This window comes from Malurus melanocephalus, unplaced genomic scaffold (assembly GCF_030028575.1).
Source record: "Malurus melanocephalus ecotype Western Australia unplaced genomic scaffold, MMel_1.1 scaffold_14, whole genome shotgun sequence".
Lineage (NCBI taxonomy): Eukaryota > Metazoa > Chordata > Aves > Passeriformes > Maluridae > Malurus > Malurus melanocephalus.
Window position 1 is genome coordinate 564,789 of NW_026623246.1, and position 23,293 is coordinate 588,081.

The following is a 23,293-nucleotide window of genomic DNA, read 5'->3' on the forward strand; positions in this document are numbered from 1 at the left end:
TCAGCTTAAATTGMAAGTGCTCTCTTTTTCTCTCTTTACTAGGAATGTAGCCTGTAAATTGATGGCAAAGCTTGTTTTCTTAAGTTTCATTGTGGATTTCTCATTATTAGCAATGGGCAACCAAAGGATAGTTCAAGCAGTATCCTTAATTTCCCTGTTCTGCCTACAATCAGTATCCTCAACTTCCCTGTTCTGCCTACAATCCTGATGTGGCACAGATAAAACTGCACGAGTCAGTGGAATACATGAACTGCTAGGCCAGAAGGTCTACAGAGGTTTTTTTCTTAAGATGAGCCTAATCTTCAAGCCATGTCATGAGTCTTAYTACAGTAAAGCACCATTCCAAAYAATATTTTATTATTTTTTTCAGCAAATAACTTAATCAGGTTTCTCACACTGATAAGGCCATCACTACCTCCTTATCTTTAGSTGAATAAAATGCTTAAGTGAATTTGAAGTGCTAATTTCCCTTTTGCTTTTTTTYCYCTCTCTTTTACTCTTCCTTTCAGATAAATATTTCTATTGACTCTATGTGCAAACCAGCAAAGACAGACTACATATCTAATCAGACATGTTTATCAAGTAGAGCTTTTTGTGTTTTGTTTTCTGTGGGATGTTTGGATCTCAGGAAGAGTCTTTAGATTTCTTTTAAGATATAGATTGGGAGACCACACAGGCCTCAACAGCAGTTTGATTATATTATTTACATAAACTGTGGCTTTAGAGGYACACAGAAACTATGAGACTTGCCAAGTAACCCTATGGTGAACAGGAAATAACCTGCACAGGAAATAGTTTGATTCAGTAGGAAGTTAAATAATAAATTCCCTGGAAGTCTAATGAGTATCTATTGCAACTTAGATTAATGTTTTTCCACAAATGTTTTCACATTTGTAATAYATTAATAGGACTAAACTAATTCTGATCTGTATATATAAAACCTGAAATTTTCAAAAGCTGTGATACTATGAAAAAATTTATCTCAGAAACTTGGAAATATTTGAGTAATATGAAGCCACCATGTAAACTGTTTTGAATCTTCTTTTTTGTTGTTTGTTGTAACATTTTACCACCTGGTTACTTTTCTCTTCTCTTGCATTCCTCAGTTTTTAAAGGGTCACTAGTGACTGGTAAGCAGCAATGACTTAGCCCAAAAAAATTATTTAATGCACTATGTTTAAGCACCTAATAAGAGATGATCACAAGAAAAAAAAATTAAGTAGACACATCTGAGACTTTTTGCAGAAAGCAAGAGTATACTACATCTCTACATACAGTCCTGGCTCACCGTTGTGCAGCCTTCCAAGATTCTGAGCTTCAGGGATCTTTATCTCCCTGCTAGAGAGCTACTACCAATATTCTCTAACGAAAGCCCTATTCTTAGTTATTATCAATATTCTCTAATGAAAGCCCTATTCTTCTAAAATATTTCATCAAACTTTACATGACTTGTAAGACAAGTGTTTTGCTCAACAGAGCCTGAAACTCCCAAGCATCTTAGAGATTTGATCCCCAAGTATCATGACTTTGGGAGCTGAGCATCATTCTTCCTCCAACACATACAATGCCTGCCACAACAACTATGGGACATAGACACTTGTTGGTCCTTGGGATGATAAAAATGGATGGCCAACCAGCAGGTGCTGGAATGAGGAAAGAAGAGCTGAAGACACTGTAAGGCTTTTAAAATTGAGAAGTGAAGCTATGGATGGTCCACATGYGAGAAGACCTACCAGTATTTGAAAATGGGAGAATGATCTCTTCCCARTGGTAGCTAGTGATGTTTAATCACTGTTTTTCTACCTGGATCTGTTTCCTAGGACTCTGGACACTCCTGCTTTGAATAAACATTCAGGAAGATAAACTCACCCAAACTAGGCCTGCAAATACTCGTGCCACTGTGACTGCACAAAGATAAGCCTATGTGARCAATTAAAATTAGAAAAGCAGAGAAGCCAAGAAAAGCATTTTGAGGTATGAAGCACCTGAAAACCTACATTTGTTAATAAACATCAGGCATTGCTTCTGTTCATGGTCAGTGGAGCTGAATATATATGGTAACCTACCCATCATTGTTAACATCAGATACTGCAACTGTGTACCCAAAATAAGACGCCATCTGAAAATAAAAAACAACAGATAGGCTTTCACATCCGGTATCAACTGTAAAGATTTTTACTGATAATCCTCTTTGCTTTTATGGTCATTAATAGAAAAAAATATTTTATATATTCTTGAAACTATGTTAATGAAATTAGATCCTCTAGAGATACAATATTYCATCACATAGTTGCTTGCCATTACCTGCTCACCAGTGAAGTTCTGGATAAAGGTCAAGTCAGAAGAATTAATAATAGAGACCTGGTAACAGAAGAGTAAGGAAAGTTTCAAGCACACACAGAGATGCTACAGTATGACATCACTGCAAAACAATTTGAGACACTGAAAGATAGCTGAAGTGGCCAAGAAAAACAATTATTTTTCTGTCTCACCACAGTTTTCCTGTATGTTCTCAAACAAATCCCTAAGATTTTATGACTCTCAGGTTCCCCAGGAAAAAAACAGGGAAAAATATTTCCCTTCCTTGTTGGATGCTGAACAGCAGCAAATCACAGATTATCAGTTAATCAGTGACTAGGTAAGAAAATATGAACTTAAAACATAAAGAAGTATATACATTCATATATGCATACATATACACATCTTTTCACTAAAAAGTTTTAAAAACAATTTCCAGAGACAGAAGGAATTCGGGTTGCACAAAACCAGAGAATGTGTCTGGCTGGGATCTCTCTTCCCAGTCAGGTTAGTTGTGGAAAATTTTTCYTACAAGTTAAAAACTGTATTCACAAATGTTTTCTCCCTTCACTTCTGATCACATATCATGACTCTTTGCATCTGGATTTCAGTGTATACACTTACAGCACTCAAAGTAAACACTRGGTATGAATAATCTGAACTTGGACTCCTTTTCACTGGGGCCATAGCATTACACAAAAATATGCTAACCTGTGAGTGAGTTCAGGTCTGATAACAATCAATGGGTATAGGGATACCAGTCACTCAGAGCATGTAATTGTAATTGTGACTGCATATTGCAAACAGACTTCAGAAGGGACTGCCATTCAGAAGGTGCACCTTCAGAAGGTGCTTACCACTCAAAACCCAAACCAGTAAGGCATTTCAGCACAGCTAGGTAAGCCTCAGAGTGAAAGTCAGCGGCAGTTTTTTCTATTTGAAAGACAGAAAATATACAATGTAGCCTTTAATCTTAAAAATTGTTTAACTGAGTTCTCACTTAAAAAATTATAAAAATGAAGGTCCAGTACATACATAGCCAAAGTTCTGTGCTCCTCTTGGGACTCCAGCAACCAGCTCTGAAAGTATAAATGATCAACAGTGAACTGGTTTTGCTATCTGACTGGTGCATGCAACATGCATCACACACCACTTAAACCTTCTTTAATACATATATGCATGCCAGATCCCTTAGGATTTTGATTTGTAATCTGCATCATAACGACCCGTAAATCACCTCAAGCCATTATTTCCTAAGACTAARGCATTCATTCAGTGCATTTACTTGCACAAAATATTACACCCTGACTTTTGAATACACTCGTCCATAGGTCTCTTTCTAGCATTGCTTAACATAGCACAGTATAAAAAAGTTCTTGGTACAATTCAGCTTGCTACCTGACAGCTGTGGATACGTGGAACCAGAATTAGTTATGGTATCACATACTAGAGCACTAGAAGCTCACACTAGAACTGTCCTTACAAATGCTTCTTTTTTTTTTTTTTTTTGCCTATCAACAGTTTGTCTCATCCATTATTTTCCTTGATGCCATGCAAGTGCTTGGTAAGTTCTGCAGAATCTATCTAAAAGCATTACAAGGAAATTTTTGTGAGTGGCATTGAAGGGTTCCATTGAATAAAAACACCGAACATTAGACCTAACTGCCTTCTAGGCGTAATTGCACTCAATGATGAAATTTTAAAGTAACTTGTASAAAAAACTAGTAAAAACAAAACAAAAAAAAAGACGAGAAAAGCAAAGTTCCAGCCTACATTCTTATGGTCTAAGCCTTCACTCATTAAGATATTCACATCAGAAGACAGCAGCAGGAACTTCAGAAAACAGAGCACCTCAGCCACCTGCTTGTACTGACCCAGCCTTCCTCTGCTCCTCACTGGGATCATATACTTCCCTCTGACTRAATGTTTTTGGTCAAGGGGAAATGGAAATAATACTGACGGCCTGAATATGACACAGGATGGATCTTGAATCAGTCAACTATATAATATTTTTGTGCCAGTCATTCACATGACATACTGATTCAAAAAGAAACCATTATAAATCTTTAAGTATGCATTCAAAAATAGGCAAAAAATGTAGCCTTCCATTATGGAWTACATCTTTTTACACATCATAGTGTTTGGCTCAAAACTGTGTGGTTTTTAATTTATTTTCTGAATCCTTCATAATACAGGACRGGCAACTTAACTTCAGAGGGATAAAGCAGCAGCAGTTCTCCAGAACTGGGTTTACTTGTGGAAATGTTCTATGTCTCTACTAGCTTTATGAGTCTGGACCACCGAGCTGTTCATCCCCTCAAGAAAGCCACCCCTTAAGAGAATTATCCCCCTTAACCCCTTAAGGGATTCAAACTTCTGTGTTCCTTTAATTCTATTCTGTTCTCCATTACACTATCTAAGGAAATAATTAGCTGAGAATATTGACTACAGATAGCTTTAGTCTCACCAGTGTTTCAAATCTATAATAGGTATGTTCCTGCACAGAGACCCAAAAGGAGGAATTTAGTAAGTGCACAGCCATATGGTTTTCATTCAAGGACATAGCTTCTTACCTTGTTCAGAATCCCCAGTAAATTCCCCAGCAGCCACTGAGTATCCTGTTTACAGATAAATTACAAAAAAGAAATACTTGATAAACAACTTCTATCAAAAAAAAAATGCAAAAACCAACAGATTTGTCTGTACAACAGACCCTCTGCAGTTTTGTAACATTGATATACTAAAACTSTGTGGACAAAAAGAAAATTGTTTATGACATTATTATTATTAAATTACTGGTAGGTCTGAATGTATAAGAAATTGATCCCTCTTCTCCAAAAATGAGCTTCTAAATCATTAACACTTACTAATTTATCTGAAAAACCCAGCAGGTTTTATGCTGTTTTGTTCAARTAGCTATTGACACAGTTTAAGACTTCATTACTGTAATGTGTGAGCATCCTGGTTGAGCTTTAGATGGAAAACAAAGTTCCAAAGATGCAGTTAAGCACCTCCTMGAACTTTAGTAAACCTATGACGTAGTTGCTATTATCACAGTAAAAAAAGACTTTTGGATTGTATCAGGGATTTTAATTTCAWATCTATGGGCAACAGGAAAGGATGTCCTTGCCTTCAAATTCCACTGAATCTTTTCTACAACTGTGTGAAGAAAAACCTGCCTTACATGCAGAGATGTGAATGCCAAGAAAATTCTTAGAGATCAGTACTAATAAAAAGTAGATMAGGAGCCTTTTTTCTATTATTACATAATATCTTCAAATTGACTTTTGTTATGGCTTACTTCAATTGCATCTTTTAAATATCAGTGAGAATAAATTGGGTATTTATGTTGTACTGTACAAAATATTACAGAACTGAATTTTAATTTATCCAATAAAAATTGAAGTTGTCTTTAATTACATTAAGTTCAATCCATCATCTTGGAATGAAAAAAAAACCATAAATGGGAACATTTTGTATTTCTKCTTAATTATTTAAAATCAAATAAAAAGAACCCATCTCAAACCCTGCTGCTGTGCATCATTTTAAGAATGTTAATAATCTCACTGAAATAACCAGCAAGCCACTGATTTGCTGTTGTGCTTAAGAAAATTGTGTTCAAATCCTCTCACAATTGGGACAATTCTAATGCAGGGCTTGTTTTCATATTTATACAAGACTCATGCTTTTAGAACATATTGCTAACTCATACAGAACCCAGCTTACCCATGTAATTGTCATCATATGACGGTGGTGCCACTCCTGTTTGTTTCTCTCGTGCCAGTTTTCTCAGAATATCCTTGAAGGAATAATTTGCAATGATGTCCGCAATACTTGCAGTGATTACCTGACCTGGATTCAAACAGCYTCATAAATAAAAGGGACCTAAAAGAGGGCCAGATTCTATAAAACAGGGCTAGCAGAGCACCAGAACAGAACTGAAAGGACACTAATACAGCACAGATGCAAAGAGCAAATAACTTCTCTCAAGCTTTCTCCATTATTATTCTGGGAAGTTTCAAGAGTACATATAAATCAATACAAAGCATGAATCTCGAGTGAACCATCACAAAAACATCTATGGACCCATTTCAATGTGCTAATTCAAAGTCACTGCACTGTACAAATGTAGCAGAGCAATGGAAGCAATTTCTTAATGGAAAATTCAAAGCCATGAATTCCCTGCAATAACAATCAATTAGATCTTCCTCCTTTAAGACCAATGCAAAAACACACATGAAAGAGGCTGAGAATGGGCAAGTTGGTAGGCAGAAGCYGGGAATCAGCTATATCATACATGTAAGAACAGGTTAAAACAAAAATAACCTCTCCACCCTTTACAAAAATAACTTCAGGGTTTATCTGTGTGAGAACCTACATCTTGGAACCTACAGTTATGCTACAATGAACTTAAAATACATGCAGATAGCTATAAAACATTGTGTTCAGAAACAAAGAGTAACAAAAACTTCTAAAATAGTACTTTTACTGCGCAAATATTAGCAATTTTTAAACCTGCAGCATTTCTAGGGAAAAATTCAACTTACTAATTAAATGACAAATATACTAAGATAACAACATATAAATAGTTATTTGTATTTGTTTAACTTCCTATACAACCTACATTCTGAATTTTCGTGACATATTTTTATGCTCAGTGGCTTGTTAAGCAATTCTTTTGATTTTCATTTGTTGAAAATAAGATCAGAGACTGGTTGTCTTAAACTGACAAAACAGTGGAAATCTAGAATAACTTTCTGCTTCACTTCTTAGATCCAGTTAACCAGCCAGATGAACATACCTTGCCAATAAAAACTACCGGGCCCGCCTACTATCAGGTCTCCATTCTACAAAAAGCAGAATTAAATAAAATTACACAACAAAAGAACACAACAAAACTAAGCATGCATGGGGAAAAAATGTAAATGACCAAAATAATATCAAAATAATGAGAAAGGAGAATAGCCAAGTTCAAGAAAAGGATGTAGGCACATGGATGTGCAGGAGAACCCACAATTACAAAAAATTAAAATCACCGTATGCACCTGCATTTGAATGAAAGGCATTTATTTTGCCACTAACATAACATTTCAAAAATCGCTGYTTATTTGTAACAAAACAAAGTAAGCAGAAAAGATGGTGCTCACATTCAATGAAGAAACAGTGAAGTTTTATATGCATTATACAATGCAGTGGCAGAACGCTGAAAACAATGGCAATGGTCAAAGTTACCTGAGGCCCTGATGCTGTAATAATGGCCCAGATAATTATAATCATGCGAAGTTTATCCTTTGTCCCACAGCATTGTTTCTGGACCCTCTCAGCATTTGAGATAATCTAGTTCTTTCCCTTAAGTACTTTCACCCCCACATAACAATGGTTTTATTCAATGACTAGTCTTCCAGCAAAAGCATCCTTATACAGGCTATTTTAACTTTTTAAAACGTATTGGTACCTGTCCAATGCTTAYTGAAAGTCAAGCCTCTGTAAAACATTCTAAGTGGGACAGACTGAGATAGAAACACATAGAAATTTTTGCCTAATTATCTGTGAAGACAGGCTGAGCAAAGTAAAATTGTAATGCTGCAAAGAGATAAACAGGTTGAGTATCTATTTTATTAATAAAATCATAAAGTTTGAAGCTTGAAAAGGAGGAAAGAATTTGCAACAACATCACAAAACTTTCCATACACAACAGCATGGGGATAAACTGATGTTCACTGTGACAGCACTTGAACCATGGGGATATATCACAATGACATTTGCTAAAAATAATTCAGAAGCAGAATCTCACCTTGTAAAAATCTAAGCTGAAACCTGCTTGACAAAAGCCTTGTCCTTCAGGATCTGCATTGCCTGCAATTATGAAGATAGAAGTGTTTTACTGATTCCACAGTGCATGTTGAAGATAACATAGGCATTCCTGGAGCAGTAAGGCTATGAAATGCAAAATTGTCAGTATTTGTGAAAATATGTATATATTTTTAGAAGAGGCAGAGCAAATCAAGATCTTCTACAGGACCTTGAACATGCAGCCCATTGTGAAAGTTTTGAAAAATAGGACCTGCTAGTTGGGACTTTCTTCTCTCACTGCCAAGAAAGGACTTTTGAAACCACTATCAGAGATTCAGTTTTAATTTGGCTCCAGATAAAAATGTAAAAAACTCAACAAGATTGTAGAGTGCTCATCACAATCTGATCTGTCATAAATAGAAAAATAAGTGCTTACTAAGTTGTTCACAAAAAACATTGACCCAGTGGAAGGGTCAGGATGGGTACATGGAAAAACAACTTTCCTGCTTCTGCCTACTTTTATTTTTATTCTCCAAATCCTTACATAACTTTGCAAAATGTGTTGGCATGCATCTTATGGCAATTCTATGTGTGCCAGAGTGCTGGAAGGCTGCAGGATTGTGAAACTGAAAGCAGGAATGGCCACTTGAACTCTCTCTTCAAATGACATAAACCTTTGCCAAAGCCCCAGTGAGACTGCAGTAAGTACATAAAACAGATCTTAAGGCCACCATTTCTTTCAGGTTCAGCTTCTTTCTGTACTCTCCATGCAGGGACAAGTTTTAGACTTTAAAAGGAAAACACAACAGAACTCTGTTAGAGCCCTACTACAATAGATGTAGAATGCTGAACAAGATGACTGGCTGATAATAATCTAATGTGTGGTATTCTCTGCAGACTTTTAGGTAGCTGAACCTGGCTCTAAATATACATGTGGTTTATCCATATTTCTCAAGAAGCAAGGCCCAGAGGTGGCTACTACATCCTCAGAATAGCACAGAGAAGAGTGTGGAACAGCAGTGATAATGTGCATGGCTTTCTTTCATGCCTAAAGCCCTTCACAAATGAGCTCTTGTGGATGATACTGGCATGAGTGGTGATACAGATTTGTCTTTCTATGCAGGGTCTGATATTCAAATTGTGATCTTGTGATGAGGCATTTATACTCGGTGTAAGCATGAATAATTGATTTAAAATACTTCCTGGTTCTTATCTAGGTCTGTTTGCTACATTTTAATGCTGTAAAAATTGAACTAACTATAGCTCATTACTATACCTGCATGCACTTAATTTAATTAGTTTCTTTTTCATTTAATTATACAATAAAGAATCCAATTGCAGGTATATAGTTTAATGCTGATTTATCTTTACACCCTCATTCAATGCAATAACATCACATAAAAACCTTCATTCAACCATGACTGAATGGTGTGCAGACTGAAAGAATGAAAACATTGAGTGCAAAATCAGTTCCTTCAATGCAGGACTGCTCATATGAATACTTACTGTTGCGACAAGGTGAATATTCAGCATAGGCACTGAAGTTCTGAATTGCTACATAGCAGGTGCCAACAGGGTCCTTCTCAGGGGTGTCTTTAAGGGTTCTCCAATGATACAAAGGAGCACAAGCCTAGAAAAACAGAAACACAAAAGAGAAACACAGATACCTTTCACAAAATCTTGCATCTGGAAAATGTTTAATAGACTGTGTACAAGGATTCTCTCTGGTGTTTTATCATTCATACAGCAGTGATCACAAGATACTGACAGAAGAAAATGCAGGACACTGCTTCATATAACTTTATTGTAACCTGAAAAGCACACTAATGTTTCACTTATAGCCCTTGGCAGGTGAAATTTCTCAGGGACTAGAAAACACATTTAAGCACCCTCTAAGTCTGCTTCACAATAAGTTTGTTCTATTACAATATGCTTGTTCTATTAGTTTAAGATATGCATCTTAAACTATGGAGCTGATTCCGTAGTTTAAGATGCATATCACATATATGTGGCTATGGAAGGCAATCTCAGTTCTGTCCTGGTAGATCTTAAGATAATGGGTGTAGCAGCAGAACTGACTCCAGTCCACTCAGCAGGAGATTTCTCAGGGTGTTATGTTGCATTGTCTTTCACAATCATCAGTGTGTCTGCCTTCTTATAACTCCATGGTTCAAATCTTCACAGAATACAGTTATAATGGATTCAACAGTCTGAGTGAATAGTTTTTCCTAAGGAAGTTTTGGCTAAAAATWTAATCTCCTGTGTTATGGCAGTGTGCTACAAACATGACAGTGTAAAGATAAAAGGAAAAAACACTTGTGTAGACAGAAGCATTATCTTTTTTGAAGGTAATCCAGATAATTCGAAAAATAAGAATGATAAGCTGTGAGGTCTGCAAGTCATTCCTCACAGTTTCCTGTGCCCTAAAACTTCATTGCCTGGGAGGGTGCAGATACTACCTCTCCCTGCAACCTTGCCTCCGTAAGATACAAATAATCCCTCATTCATGTCCTATATTGTCTTACTTTTCAGTGAGAAACCTACCTCTGGCAAGGTATTTATTCACATTATTGCACAAGCCTTTGTTCTGCAATCAGTAYCAGCTGTGCTACTCAGGAATTACCACAAAAAACAGAGCTTCTGGAGCAATCGTCTAAGGAGCAGGGACTCTTCACATGCCCTGCATAGAAAACCTTGGATGTTAAAATAGAGTAAAACTAGAGTGCAGCAAAGAGGAGTATCTGTGCTGTGAGAGTGATTTTAGGTACATGTGACATCAAGCCAAGTGGATTGAAACAAGAACTCAATATAGTCATAAACATTGACTTTATGCTGTTTACTATTACATCCGTAGCTTAAAAAACAAGTTCCTGACAGTATGATGACATTTTCTTTTTCTCTCCTTTCAGCCTACAAAGCTTAACAGACCAAGTCTTCCAACTTTGCTGCCCAAATTTTTGCCTGAAAAGTGTTGACTACATCTCASACTCTGAGCAGTTATCCCAAACAAACCAAATTTTGGTCAGTGCAGACACAACGCATCTGTTGAAGATGAGCTTTTCTACTCACTTGATTAAGATTTAAGAAATGGTGATAAAGAAGTACTTTATTTCCATGTGTGAATTGTTTAGTAGAGTACATAAAATGAAAAATGTTCATCTACTTTTAGAATTTTTTAGATTTTTGTTTACTTAGCTCTGTAACAGAATAGGATGATGTTTTATTCATTACCTGTTTCATTTCAAAGTCCTTCTGTAAGTTAACCACAAGGGATACAATATAAGAGAAAGCATTTCCTTTCAATACTTCCTCCCTTATGACTAGTTTTTAAGTAATAACTGGAAGTTTTAATCAAATCCCAAGGTAAATTTTTGTTTTGAAATTGTAAAAACTAATAAAACTAATGACCAAACCAATTATTCTTATCCCAATTACTTCAGTGCCATTTTTAATGTAAGGCATAAATTAGAAATATAAAATGTCTGTGTATAAGCAGCATCACCAGCACTTTACTAGGCAATAAAAATATTTGCCCACTGCTGGAGGCCTCTATCAGTACAGGTAAAATGTTCAGTGAAACTGGAAAACAGACACTGCATTTTGACAGCCATCTTGATTTGGATCTTTTTTAKCAGTTGTTTTCATCAGCTTTTTTGTACAGCTGTTTTATCATGACTACGACATAGCTGTTCAAAACAATATAAAAATGTGATGAAAGAGGTGTTTCCCTAACTGAACATCAACAGAGGTTCTTGGCTTTCATAACATTTCATTACATTCAAATATATGCAATTTCACTATAGTCTGTATTTAACATTCAAAAGATATCTTCATAATAAAAAATACTTTATAGYATAGAGCTATCAGTTCCTGTGTATCTCTGAAATATGCCCATTATCTTTTAAAAAAATATCATTCGCTTCCACAACAATATGACATTCTGCTGTTTTCACATGGTAGTGGGATCATCTTCACTTGATCAGTTCAATCTAATTTTATAGGCTGCTTTCATTTTTTGAATTACATATATCATCTGTTTTATAATTCATGCATAATCAGAGAGTTATTTCCAATGTACACATAGACAGCTATTAAACATACACATTTGAGAAAAATAAACATTATCTCCAAATGAGTACCAAATGCATAAGACTTACCACAACTTTTTCTTTATGAGCTTTGACTGTTGCCCCAAACCACTGATTTGTCTTAAACTCAATAGGTTCCCTGGTGCCATTGACTTTAATTTTCCTGTTGTCTGAAAAAGAAAGAAGCAGTATGTTGACAGCTTATTTTTAACAAAATATTACCCCACGAGCTACACAAGTGAACAGATTAATGGATATATTACATTGCATCTAGAGTCAGCATCCAACCCGTTTAATAGGAAATGGACTTTCTAGTATCATTTAACATTTTCACTGGTCTGTGGAAACCAGCTTAAATTCACACATGAAAATTCAAAATAATTAATTAATTTAATAACTTAAACTTTAGAAAAAAATACACAGGACTGGAATAAGAAATGCTGTGTTTCCCTCTGCCAAAAAAAATTAACTGTAATTTATGATGAAGAACAAACAAGAACCTAGAAAAATAGGTGAAAAGCCCTAAAAAGTTTTCTCAGATGCGGTAGAAACTTCATATGTAAAAAGCATGTTCCATGATTAGTTTTTGTCAAACAAATGACATTGCTCAGCATGCTTATTCACAGACCAACACTACAGATAGCAAAGGACCTAGTTTTTAACAGAATTACATGTGTACACACTGTCACAAGAGACAGCTTCTTAATGTTGCTTTATATACACTCTTGCAGATGTCAGCATAAGAGAAACCATCTGGGCAAAGATTCAGGCCAATTATAATGCATTTCAGGTTTTAATAAAAAGCAGACATCCCTTCCTTTCACCCCCCGTTCTCTGAAGTAAACTGATTTCCCATATGTTCATGAGCTATGCTCTTCCCTTACCAGTCATTCCTAATGAACTTTTCAATTGATACATACGCAGGGCATTACTCCTTCCCCCTCATATCTGCATTCTCTTATGTTTGTTTCTGGTTCCTATCAGGAGGGATTTCAGAAGAATCAATCCTTTTTAGTCACTCTAAGTGAAAATAAAACTATATACTGTATACCTTGGAATGTTAAAAAAAAAAAGTAGCGTCAGATTATATTCTATGGATTTACACACATTTTTAAATAACTGAGAAACATTTCAAAAAGTCAACACTCCTTGGGATTTGCYCAGCAGGAATACAGGAAATACCTGAATGATTTCTAGGATGCTAGCTCACCAGTGACTTCAGCTTATGGTAACCTCGTACAAGCTTATGGTAACCTCATACAAGTGAATTAGAATGAAAAATGCRTCATACTTGGAGAACAAGGGTACTCTATCTCTGTATTTTTTCCTGATAAACATGAAGGAAAGTTGAATGAGAATGAATCTTTTAAAGTTTGAAAGTCTCTGAAGAAACATCTTCTTCAAATACATACAAGTATTTGCTTCTGCGCTGTGCTAATTACAGCAGCTACTATTGAAGTTCATGCTTAGAGAGATAAATTTCAGAAATACTTAGCTCTTAAAAATTCAAGCAGTGTAATTTAAAATTACTCTAGAAATATTAAAAAAATACATTTCATTTAAGATAGGCCTAAACTTATATGGATGTGAGAGACAGCATATTTGACAGACTGCATTGTAGGAGCTGCCAGCTTCTACCTCGTTGTTGGCAACATTACTTTTGATTATTTTTTCCAGTRAAGTCAGACCCATTCAGACTTTAAAAGTTTCTCTTTTCTTTTTTTAATGCTCCAGCAGATCTGAACATGATCAATGTCCACAGATGGGATCTTGRTAGAAAGAAAGCTTTTGAAGCTTGAAAATCAGCCATGGCCAGCTTACAGCAGCCAGTGCTGGGCTGGCTCTGAGGATACTCCTGACCAATATTCTAACTTAAAARGAGCTTACATTTTCAATCAAAACAACATATTTGTCTACTGGCAAAGTATATCAACATTTGAAAAGAAGTTAAATTTTGAAACTTGGACAACCATTTGCAGGATTTAWAAAACCACAGCTGAATTATCACTAAATCTGCAAGAACTGTACACATACACACAGACATGTAATACCACCCCTTTTAGTGTTATATGGTGCAATAGGAATCCTTCATCATGTGACACAGGACTTTCATGATAAATAATTTGAAAAGTATTATAGACACACAAATTAATGAATAGTTTTTTTCCCCCCCCTAGAGATATCTCTTTTGGTAGAAATTTTCTAATCACTTTTCTTCAATATCCTTGCTGGAGCTATGGAGTCATATTCRCAGTTTCTGTGGTTGTGCCTTAAAATACAGTTTAGTCTTTTGCATGTAAAAACTAATCAGTATTTCAGATTGCTATAAAACAGWTACTACTTTCCACGTGACTTTATTAAAATAAAGCTATATAACAACTAACTTGTCTAAATACAYGAGCTAACATTACTGTTCCTGCTGTTACTGCTGCAATTGTCCATTTTTGAGCTAATCATCCACTTATATTTGAGGACATGATCTAAGCCAGTTCTTTTTKTCCTAAAGCAAAGCTCTGAGAAAATCAGAAGAATCATGGCCTAAAAGCACATTTTAAATTTTTTTTTTAACCAACTGTAGACAGCCATAGATGACCACCTTAGATTAGACTCAGATAAAGACTATTCATTTACCCAGATAAATCCCAATCCAATTAAAATAAATTCTGTATATTTCTCARAACAGCATTACCTAAGCATTTTGAAAAGTAGCTCATCTGTATCCTGATTACACCTTTATATGACAGGGAAAAATCCCTCCTTGCACTATTTAGGGGCATCTGAGGCCCACAGGCTAAATCTATATTGTACCTTACTCACAGCTATATTTTTGTGAACAGCAAAAATTTGGTTTGAATTCAGGTTGCATTCAAATGTCAKCTTCTCTTCTGGATGAGAATCCCTTTCTCCTTTTAGGAATGAGTCCAGGCTATCTTGTATCATGACATGTGACACTAGTGCAAGGATAGCAAGAGCACAAASCAGCAGCTGTGCTGGGCACAAAATGCCTGAGCCCGTCCACAGAGAGGTTGAAGGAGTGCCCAAGTTCCAGCTGGATTGCTTTGGAGCCAGCCCAGGAGCTGTTCCAGATGATCAACAGTCTGGATGATTCACAAATTTGGCTKGAGGTGCAGCTCTGGAGTCACTCATAACTGTACTACCTAAGACYGTACTGCAGATTATGGCCCAGATAACCAGGAGTATCCAAAGAGATTTACAAATATAAATTTAGGTGTGAGGACATCCTTAAATTGCATTTCATCAAACCCAAAGCACCCCATTTTCTACTGCAGAAGCCATGACTTCTATACATGGTACTGCCCCACAATCCAGCTTCAGAGGCAGCTCTGAGGTACTGAAACATGATTCTTAAAACCAGCATTCCTTTACCCAGTTTTTTAGACGAAGTACCTAGGGACTACCAAAGGGAAAAAAAAAAGCCCCTTACATTTCCAAAACAGTAGGTGGATAAGTAGAAAAATTTGAGTTCAGACAGTAAAAAGCAAACCTATGTTAAGAGCAGTARTGCAGATTCCCTTGTAGGGAAAAAAGCCTGAATCTAGAACAAGTGCAAATCCATCATTTGCACACATTAGACTAAATTTGGTGCTTTCTATGGGAATCAGTTTCCTCTCGGTCACTGAGTTAGCACATTATAACAATTTAATACGCATGAATCAAACATTTCCCTTAAAAATATTTCTTTTTTACTAATCAAGATCTGCAGGAGAGATGTATTTGCAAACACTGGTAGACTTACTATGATTCATTCAGCTCTTGAAAACTATAAGTAAAAAATGCAGCATCTTCTATAATTAGCAAATACTCAAATGAACAGAAGCAAATCAAGGTGGACATCATTCAAATATTKGACTCCAYRATCTTAGAGGTCTTTTCCAATCTAAATGATTCTGTGATTCTGTGAAAATATTTTAACCAAACTTAAAACAGGAAAGCAATGCTTCTAATCAAAGCAAAAAAAATCTGTCTTTGTAGTATAACTGCAGCTCTTTCAGGTAAGTTCTCACCATTCTGGAATTTGGATAGGTATTATGTCTAAATGCTCTGTGTGTATTTGCCTGTATGTACTGGATAAACACAGATGGCCATTAACMAGGCACCTGCAGCAAGTTTAGCTACACTCTGCCCTCAAACCTGTACCTACATCCATGATGGCAAATCCCTTTCAAATACCTGTTTTCATGTATCTGTGTATGTACCTATGCACATTCATCATATAAAAAATATAGGTAAAATAAAATGTAACATATGGATTTTGTATATTTGTACATAATTACATATACACAGAGTAGATGTGAATAATCACCTCAATCTATCTATATTTGTATAAAACATGAATACAAACATAAAACAAACAAATATTTCTATAAATTTATACAGGTAAAGGTAAGTGAGAATCTCTGACACGGAGACAACACTTGGCATGTTATGTYCAGTTTTGAGACATGAGTACCTGCAGGTGTTTGGCCCAAAGAAGAGAAAGCAGAGAATGATCTATTTGTGCTTCATCCAGTGCTCAATACATAGAGAGAAGAAAGTGGCAAACTCCCGTTTGAGGTATGAAGCAAAAGGAAAAGGGGGAACAAGGCACAACTTGCAGCAAGCKAATTTCTGAATAAATCTTAAGCACTAGAAGAGATTTCCCAGAGAGACTATGGATCTCCACTCTGGGGTGGTTTCAGAAGATGGCTACAAAAGGCTCTGAGCAACCTCAGTTAACATTGAAATCAGCTCTGCTGCAYCATTAATGGTCTGGCTTTACAGAAGGGAAAAGGGAGAGGGAAAGGTTTGTTCTTGTGTATTTGCTCCTGTATTCTAGAAGTGAGGGAAATGAAGGAATCTTGACAATCCTACCACCATATCACTACCATAAAAGAGTGCAGCAATACCACCTATTACAAAGAAAAGGTAACTCAGTAACTTTCACAGGGTCATTGGTATTAGACCCTCACCAGAGAGACARAAGTCAAATGCAAAGCTAAACACCAATTATGATCTAGGGAACCAAGCCAAGCAATTGCTTTGAATTAATGCTGGGGGAAAAAAAAAGGCTCTATAATGTTTAGAGACAGTAAGAATATGCAAAATACTGGCATGATGAGAAGAGTTCCTTTTATATTTACATTTATCTGTTCTGCAACCATCTATTTTATTACTGTTTTTTACTGTAACTTAGCTGCTATTCATAKGAGTTATTTTAATTTAATAGATCATATCTAGAGAGCTTTATTTGGACTTTCATTCCATGAATCAAAAAAAAAATCATCAAGCCCAGTAAGATTTTTTTCCCTAAATACAATCTGATCAAAAACAAATTAAGACCTCAGGGCTTGAACTAACATAGCTAAGGGTATTTTTCCCTTCTTAAATAAGGCTGAGAGTTACAAAAAGAAACTCTTGAGGSTCTATTATAAATCAGAATGCAAGAAGTGAACCATGAAGTTCCAGATAAGGTCGTACTGGCATAGTGGACTAAAAAGTGTCAACATTTAAAAGTACAACAAAGTTCTCTCTCAGCATTTTCTCTTGAGATGCAAATTCTGGTTTATAACAGGATTCTAAGTTTACCCCAGAATCTTACCATCTCCACAGCTAATGATTTTTTTCATGTWACTAAAGCTTTTGAGTCCCACAATACATCTTTTCCTTATATAGTACCTGGGTTCTGTTACAATCAGCTCAACTGCTGGCCAGATTAGCTCATGTTTTTTATCAACTGCACACTTGGTCAGAASTGATTTACATCCCCCTTCCCTGCTCCTCTTCAGAGGTTGTTCAGATTTTTTTCCAGCTAGTTTAGAAAAATATATATAACCCTATATTAACAAAACTATTAAAGTTAACTGATAGCAAAGAAAACACCCCAGGGTGTTCTGGAAACTTAAGGGAAGTGGTATCTAAAATTTTGCCTTCAGGACCTAATTTAAAATATAAGAACTTGATGCAGTTTTATGAAGTATTACAACTAATAGTGACCTTTATAATGAGTTTCCAAAATCTGAACTATTAGCTTTTTTCCAGATTTCAAATGCAACAGTGCACTTTTGGGGATATTTAAGTTTGTTTCTGGCTGCAAGATGCTTTGAATGGTTCAKAAGTTTCCCAGTTAATCAAGAGAGGAGAAAGTTTTCTTGATATTGCTCTCCTGCTACCTCTCCTGGCAGCTGTATGGAAGAGCACACAGCTGAAACAAGGTCTTGGTAATTGTACCTGAATGCTAAAGCAGAAACAGTCATTGTAAACCCATTTCATACAGAAGAAACTGAAGTCAGCTTTGTGTAGGTAAGAGAGGAAAGACAGACCACAAGCCTTTAATATGATGCCAACGCTTGTTTCCCTGTCCTCTCATTGAGTTTCAGAGTATCTCAGCCTTATACTGCAATGCAACCAGACAACTTCACAAAGTAGGGAAACAAGAGAGAAGAGTCATTGCCCTTCAATCTATATTTCCTGGAGTAAGGAGATACTAAAAGCCCTTCCATTATACTTTATCTCAGTTCCTRGCTGCAATGGAGCAGGTTAAAGCACCCATTGTGCTCTCAGGGGCAGTGCTTTGAGCTTCTTCCCAGAGCCTTGACCCTGGTGYACAGATTTAGGGAGCTTTAAAGAACTGCAAACATGGGACTGCAGAGTCAGTGCTGTATCAACAGCAGGAAACACAGAGAGTTCCTGCTAAAGCCCCTTCTTGGCTGCAGGCCATATCACTGGCCAACCCRTATGGGAATGTCCGGTTACATGACTTGCTTACGGATGGGTCAGCTCAAATCCCACAACATCACAAAATTTCATCCTCCTTCTCTCCTTTGCCCCTCTGTTGCTCATCAGGAATGATGTTTCATCAATAGGATTAATCATTGATGCAAGTAAACAATCTCATTGCTTTGGAAATCTTTGCATTAGCTACTATGAAGGTGGTCAGAGAAATTAGTAACCATTTGGGACAACCACCCATACAGCAATTTCAGTTAGGTGGTGTGGCTTTTAGGGATGGGCTGCAGGTATTCCTGCACCTGTATTAACTCTTCTCAGCAGGGTCGTTTAGCCCACATACATTGCCACACTAACACAGGTCATGCAGCTGCCCACAGCACTCAGACCAGGTTGGGCATCCTAACACGTGCACAATGCCACAGAGATGATTTCAGCAGTAGTCCTGTTTTTGAGTATCACTGCTAATAGCAAAGCCCCCCGTCTGTGTTTGACAGGTTTAATGTGGCAGTCAGAAGTAGTCATGCATTTTTTAAAGGGTTTTTTTATCTTTCATTGGGAATACAGTGTCTACTTCCTCATGTGATCTTAGCCTCTGAGGAAAAAAACCCCTAAGAATAAGGAGGCTTCATAAACCACAAGGACTTTTTTTTTTGTCATTTAAATCTTACATGATCGAAAATAAAAATTTAATACTGAGTGTCACAGTCTGTGGTGACAGGGTGGTTAGCTGCACCTTGCCAGTGACTGTGGATGCAGCTCTTGCAGTGTCTTATCACTGGGGAACACTGCAGTTGTCTCCCACCACTGCCATGATGTCAGATCCAGTTAGGTTTAGCATTCATGTTCTCCCTTCAGGACTCCATGGCTCAGGATTCAGAATGACTTTCTTTAAAATAACACTTCAGTTATTTAAAATATATATTATTCATATAACTAAGTAAATAAACAAATCCCTTCCAAAAAAAGCATTTACAGAACCAAAAAAACATCCTATCTCAGCACTGAGCATCACAAAACTGAGCATCATAAGCAAGACTAAGTTTTTACTAAGGTGTCTGTCACTTGCTTGGTTCCCTCACATCACKTCTTGAACAAATGCCCCCTCTGTCTAAGGCAATATCTTGTTTAAAAACACATTTTTTTTTCTTCTTTCCCTTCCCTGACTCATGAGCCTAATCTTGTTCATTGTTGCCTCTTAACAAGCCTTAAATAGTGGAGAGAGATTTTGTTCCTTTTTAGTTACCATGGCCTATCTAACCCACAAACATCTCAGCTACTGTAAAATACAGGATAACTATAAATTGGTACAAAGTAACTCCACACCACGATATCTGAAAATGTCTAGAATCTTGACTAAAGCCATCACAAAATACTAGAYAGTGTTGTCACTATTTTCATTCAGCAGGACTGAGATAGTAACAGTGTTAATACAAATAACATGAAAGCACTTGAAAACAAAGGAACGTCTCTTGAAATTAGGTGTACTATTCTTGTGGAAACACAGAAATAATCTGCAGTTAATTGTGAGTCTTACCAATTAGATGTCCTCCTCAGATACTTGGTTGTGGCAGTAGAAGTCCAAATATCATCCAAGTGCACTCACTGTATGTTCCCTCCTCAAGTGCAAAACATAACTTGCATTGAATGCAATAAACCTGAGCTTCATTTGTGCACCCAGTCCTCATGAGCCCTCATGCTCATATGTAATTTAAGGTATTGGCTTTCAACCACTTGGATTTGTTCATCTCTTGATTTTTTATGTAATAGTGAAAATTTTAGTTTCTGTGACCTGAAGCGAATTCATGTATGGAATTTTGGATATAGTATATGTGAATCTGAATTCTTTAGAATTTAGAAGTCCTCCCCATTGAACCTTTGAGGCTGAAAAATGCTGATTTGGCAAATTCTWGATCTACTTGTTGATTCACACTGCCTTTTACGTGTTACATTATACTCTCCCTTTCTTTCTAGTTCTGCTCAGATTTTACTTCTGAACTTAATTCAGAATTTTCCCAATTATTCAGTAGTTTTGTCTATTTTATGGTGTTTTGCTTATCTAATCTAACTGAAAGAGCTGATATTATTTAGTTAGTGTCAAGAAGAAAGTATTGAAAAATGGAAGCTTTATATAAAAATGCATCAAAGTGAAATCTTTCACCTCTGAAGCAGTCTCTGTAGTTCTTCTGTTTTGTTTCAGAAAACATTCCCAAAGCTTTACAAGACTTTTAAAGATCTCCTATGAGGCATGAAGCATTAATCTTTAAAATTAAAGCTGCTACAACTGAACTTCTAGTCTTCTAACAACTTCTGAGTGTTTCTGTTTTGGAGGAAAGAATAATCTTGTGGTTAAGGCATTGGAAGAAGAAGAAAAAACTGAGCCAGTTACCAGTGCCATCAACTTCCTGTATGATCTTTGACAACCCATACTGACTTTTTTCTGTTTATTAGAGTAAATATTAAAAATGGGAATAGCAACATTTCTGAATGATGCTGTAGAAGAAGGCATAATGAGTACAAGATGCCAGCACAAGAAAGAGCGATGAACTAAAAACAACTCTCCGTATTTACTAAGGACTTACTACTATCTAAGTCCCAGCAGGCATAAAATAGCTAAAGGCATTAAAAGAAACTGTGTACGACAGACTATTTGAAAGAATTTCACCTAGGATAGAGCACATGTGGACTGCTCTGTTTGGGAGAACAGTGGAAAAGCAGAAAAATTCACTCCTCTAAACAGTGGGTTTGGGAGAGAAAAAACAGATATGAAATATGCATCCACACAGTAGCAAAAGCAGTCACCTAAAGCATATTGGAGATGGTTTTTCTGTTGCAGGCAATGAGGAACACGGATTGGCACAAACCATGCAAACTTTCCTGGGGTCCTTGTCTACAGGACATTGCTGATATGTGCACAATGACACCTTTAGTGCCCTTGGGATGGAATTAAGCGAGCCAGGGACAACACTGCTAAACTAGCCCATGCTCCCATCCCTCCTGCAGGGACAGTGCATCTCTCTCTACACAATGGATGCTGTCTGACTGAAATTCAGCTGTCTACAAGTGAGGATTCTATCTGGGGAACACAACCATCTCAAGAAGACTGAATGAACCTCCCTTTGGAGATCCCAAACTGAACTGTTGYGTGATGCAGTTCAAAGCCTTATTGATATACTTACACCTCAGTTTGTTTGTGCCTTTATTCAAAACATAGTATCTGCAAAATGACTTSTCTGCCAAGAGCATGGAGCTGTCCTGAGTTTCCCACAGGGAAGTCAGATGTCTGTCTAGGTTTCATCACTAGACTTTTATTAATTTTTCAAAACTCCCCTTCAAAAATGTGTTGGAATTTTCATTTCGTCTGTAAGATTTCTATTCAAACTTGAAAGTATCTTGTATAGATAATGCATTCCACTTCTGTTACATGAACTATCTAACCATAAGATGGGAAATACATGAATATTTCTTTTATTTCCTGATTTTATTTTAATATTTACACTCACAGCATATCACAATTAAAATAGTGWATGTATACTGTCTATGTACATTTCCATTTATATACATAACCAGGTGCTGTACAGAGTTTTACCTGCCTAAGTAGCCATATACACATACATGAACTGTAACTTACTCTGTTTTGAAGAATGCTCAGCATGATGGGACAGTCATCCTGATCAGTGTTGCTAGACACCACCACAGTAATAGGATGTGGGCGGCTGGAGTTGGGAGGAGTAMAGAACTGCACTGCTTATTTGCTACAGCTTTAACTTGTGCTCTCAAAAAAGAGAATTGTATTGTGTTCCCATTTCCATAAACCACAAATATTAAGATTAAATATAACCTAAAGAATAACTTTTGCTTAATGGTGAAACTTTCAAAGTCTGCCTAAATAAAGGAATCACTTAATATCTTTGCCAACGCTAGGTTAAATTATTTTCAAGACCTATAAAGAGACAACAGAAAACATAAACAGCTTGAATTGTTTAAAATGTGTGCTCCCTCTAATTAAATAAGAAACATCTGTCTTGGGATTTTGAAAGTGGRTATAATCTATCCACATTGTGCCTAAATCGGTTTGCATTTAAACTTCCAGTATTCTGAAATAAAATTCTTGCTTTCTGAATAGAATTAAATAAGCATGCCACACGAGACACTTCATCCATGTGAAAAGTCAGAAATCCCCTCGCTGAAAGCAACAGCAAAGACTAGAAATCCTGTTATTTCCAAGGTTCAGGGAAGTGCGACACAAGGCTTTTGGGGGCTTTGCCTTCTGAACATGCAAAAGTATTTCCAAARGCAGGAATCTGCCACAAACACCTTTCATTAAAGAAGAAGGGGGRAAAAAGGCAGTTATTAAGATGAACTACTGATCCAGAAGGTCACAATCC

General features: G+C 36.4%; 1 protein-coding gene across 1 annotated transcript in view; it reads right to left on the reverse strand.

The window, feature by feature from the left end:
- The window catches only part of ITGA8 (integrin subunit alpha 8), a 108,038-nt gene that overhangs the window by 83,974 nt on the left and 771 nt on the right, over positions 1-23,293 (reverse strand). Inside the window, exons 3-11 of the mRNA XM_057383274.1 lie at positions 12,249-12,349; positions 9,598-9,721; positions 8,093-8,154; positions 7,100-7,145; positions 6,025-6,150; positions 4,872-4,916; positions 3,334-3,377; positions 2,305-2,361; positions 2,067-2,119 (exon numbers count right to left, since the gene is read on the reverse strand). Of these exons, the coding sequence (XP_057239257.1) occupies positions 2,067-2,119; positions 2,305-2,361; positions 3,334-3,377; positions 4,872-4,916; positions 6,025-6,150; positions 7,100-7,145; positions 8,093-8,154; positions 9,598-9,721; positions 12,249-12,349 (658 nt within the window). The remainder of the gene's footprint in view (positions 1-2,066; positions 2,120-2,304; positions 2,362-3,333; positions 3,378-4,871; positions 4,917-6,024; positions 6,151-7,099; positions 7,146-8,092; positions 8,155-9,597; positions 9,722-12,248; positions 12,350-23,293) is intronic.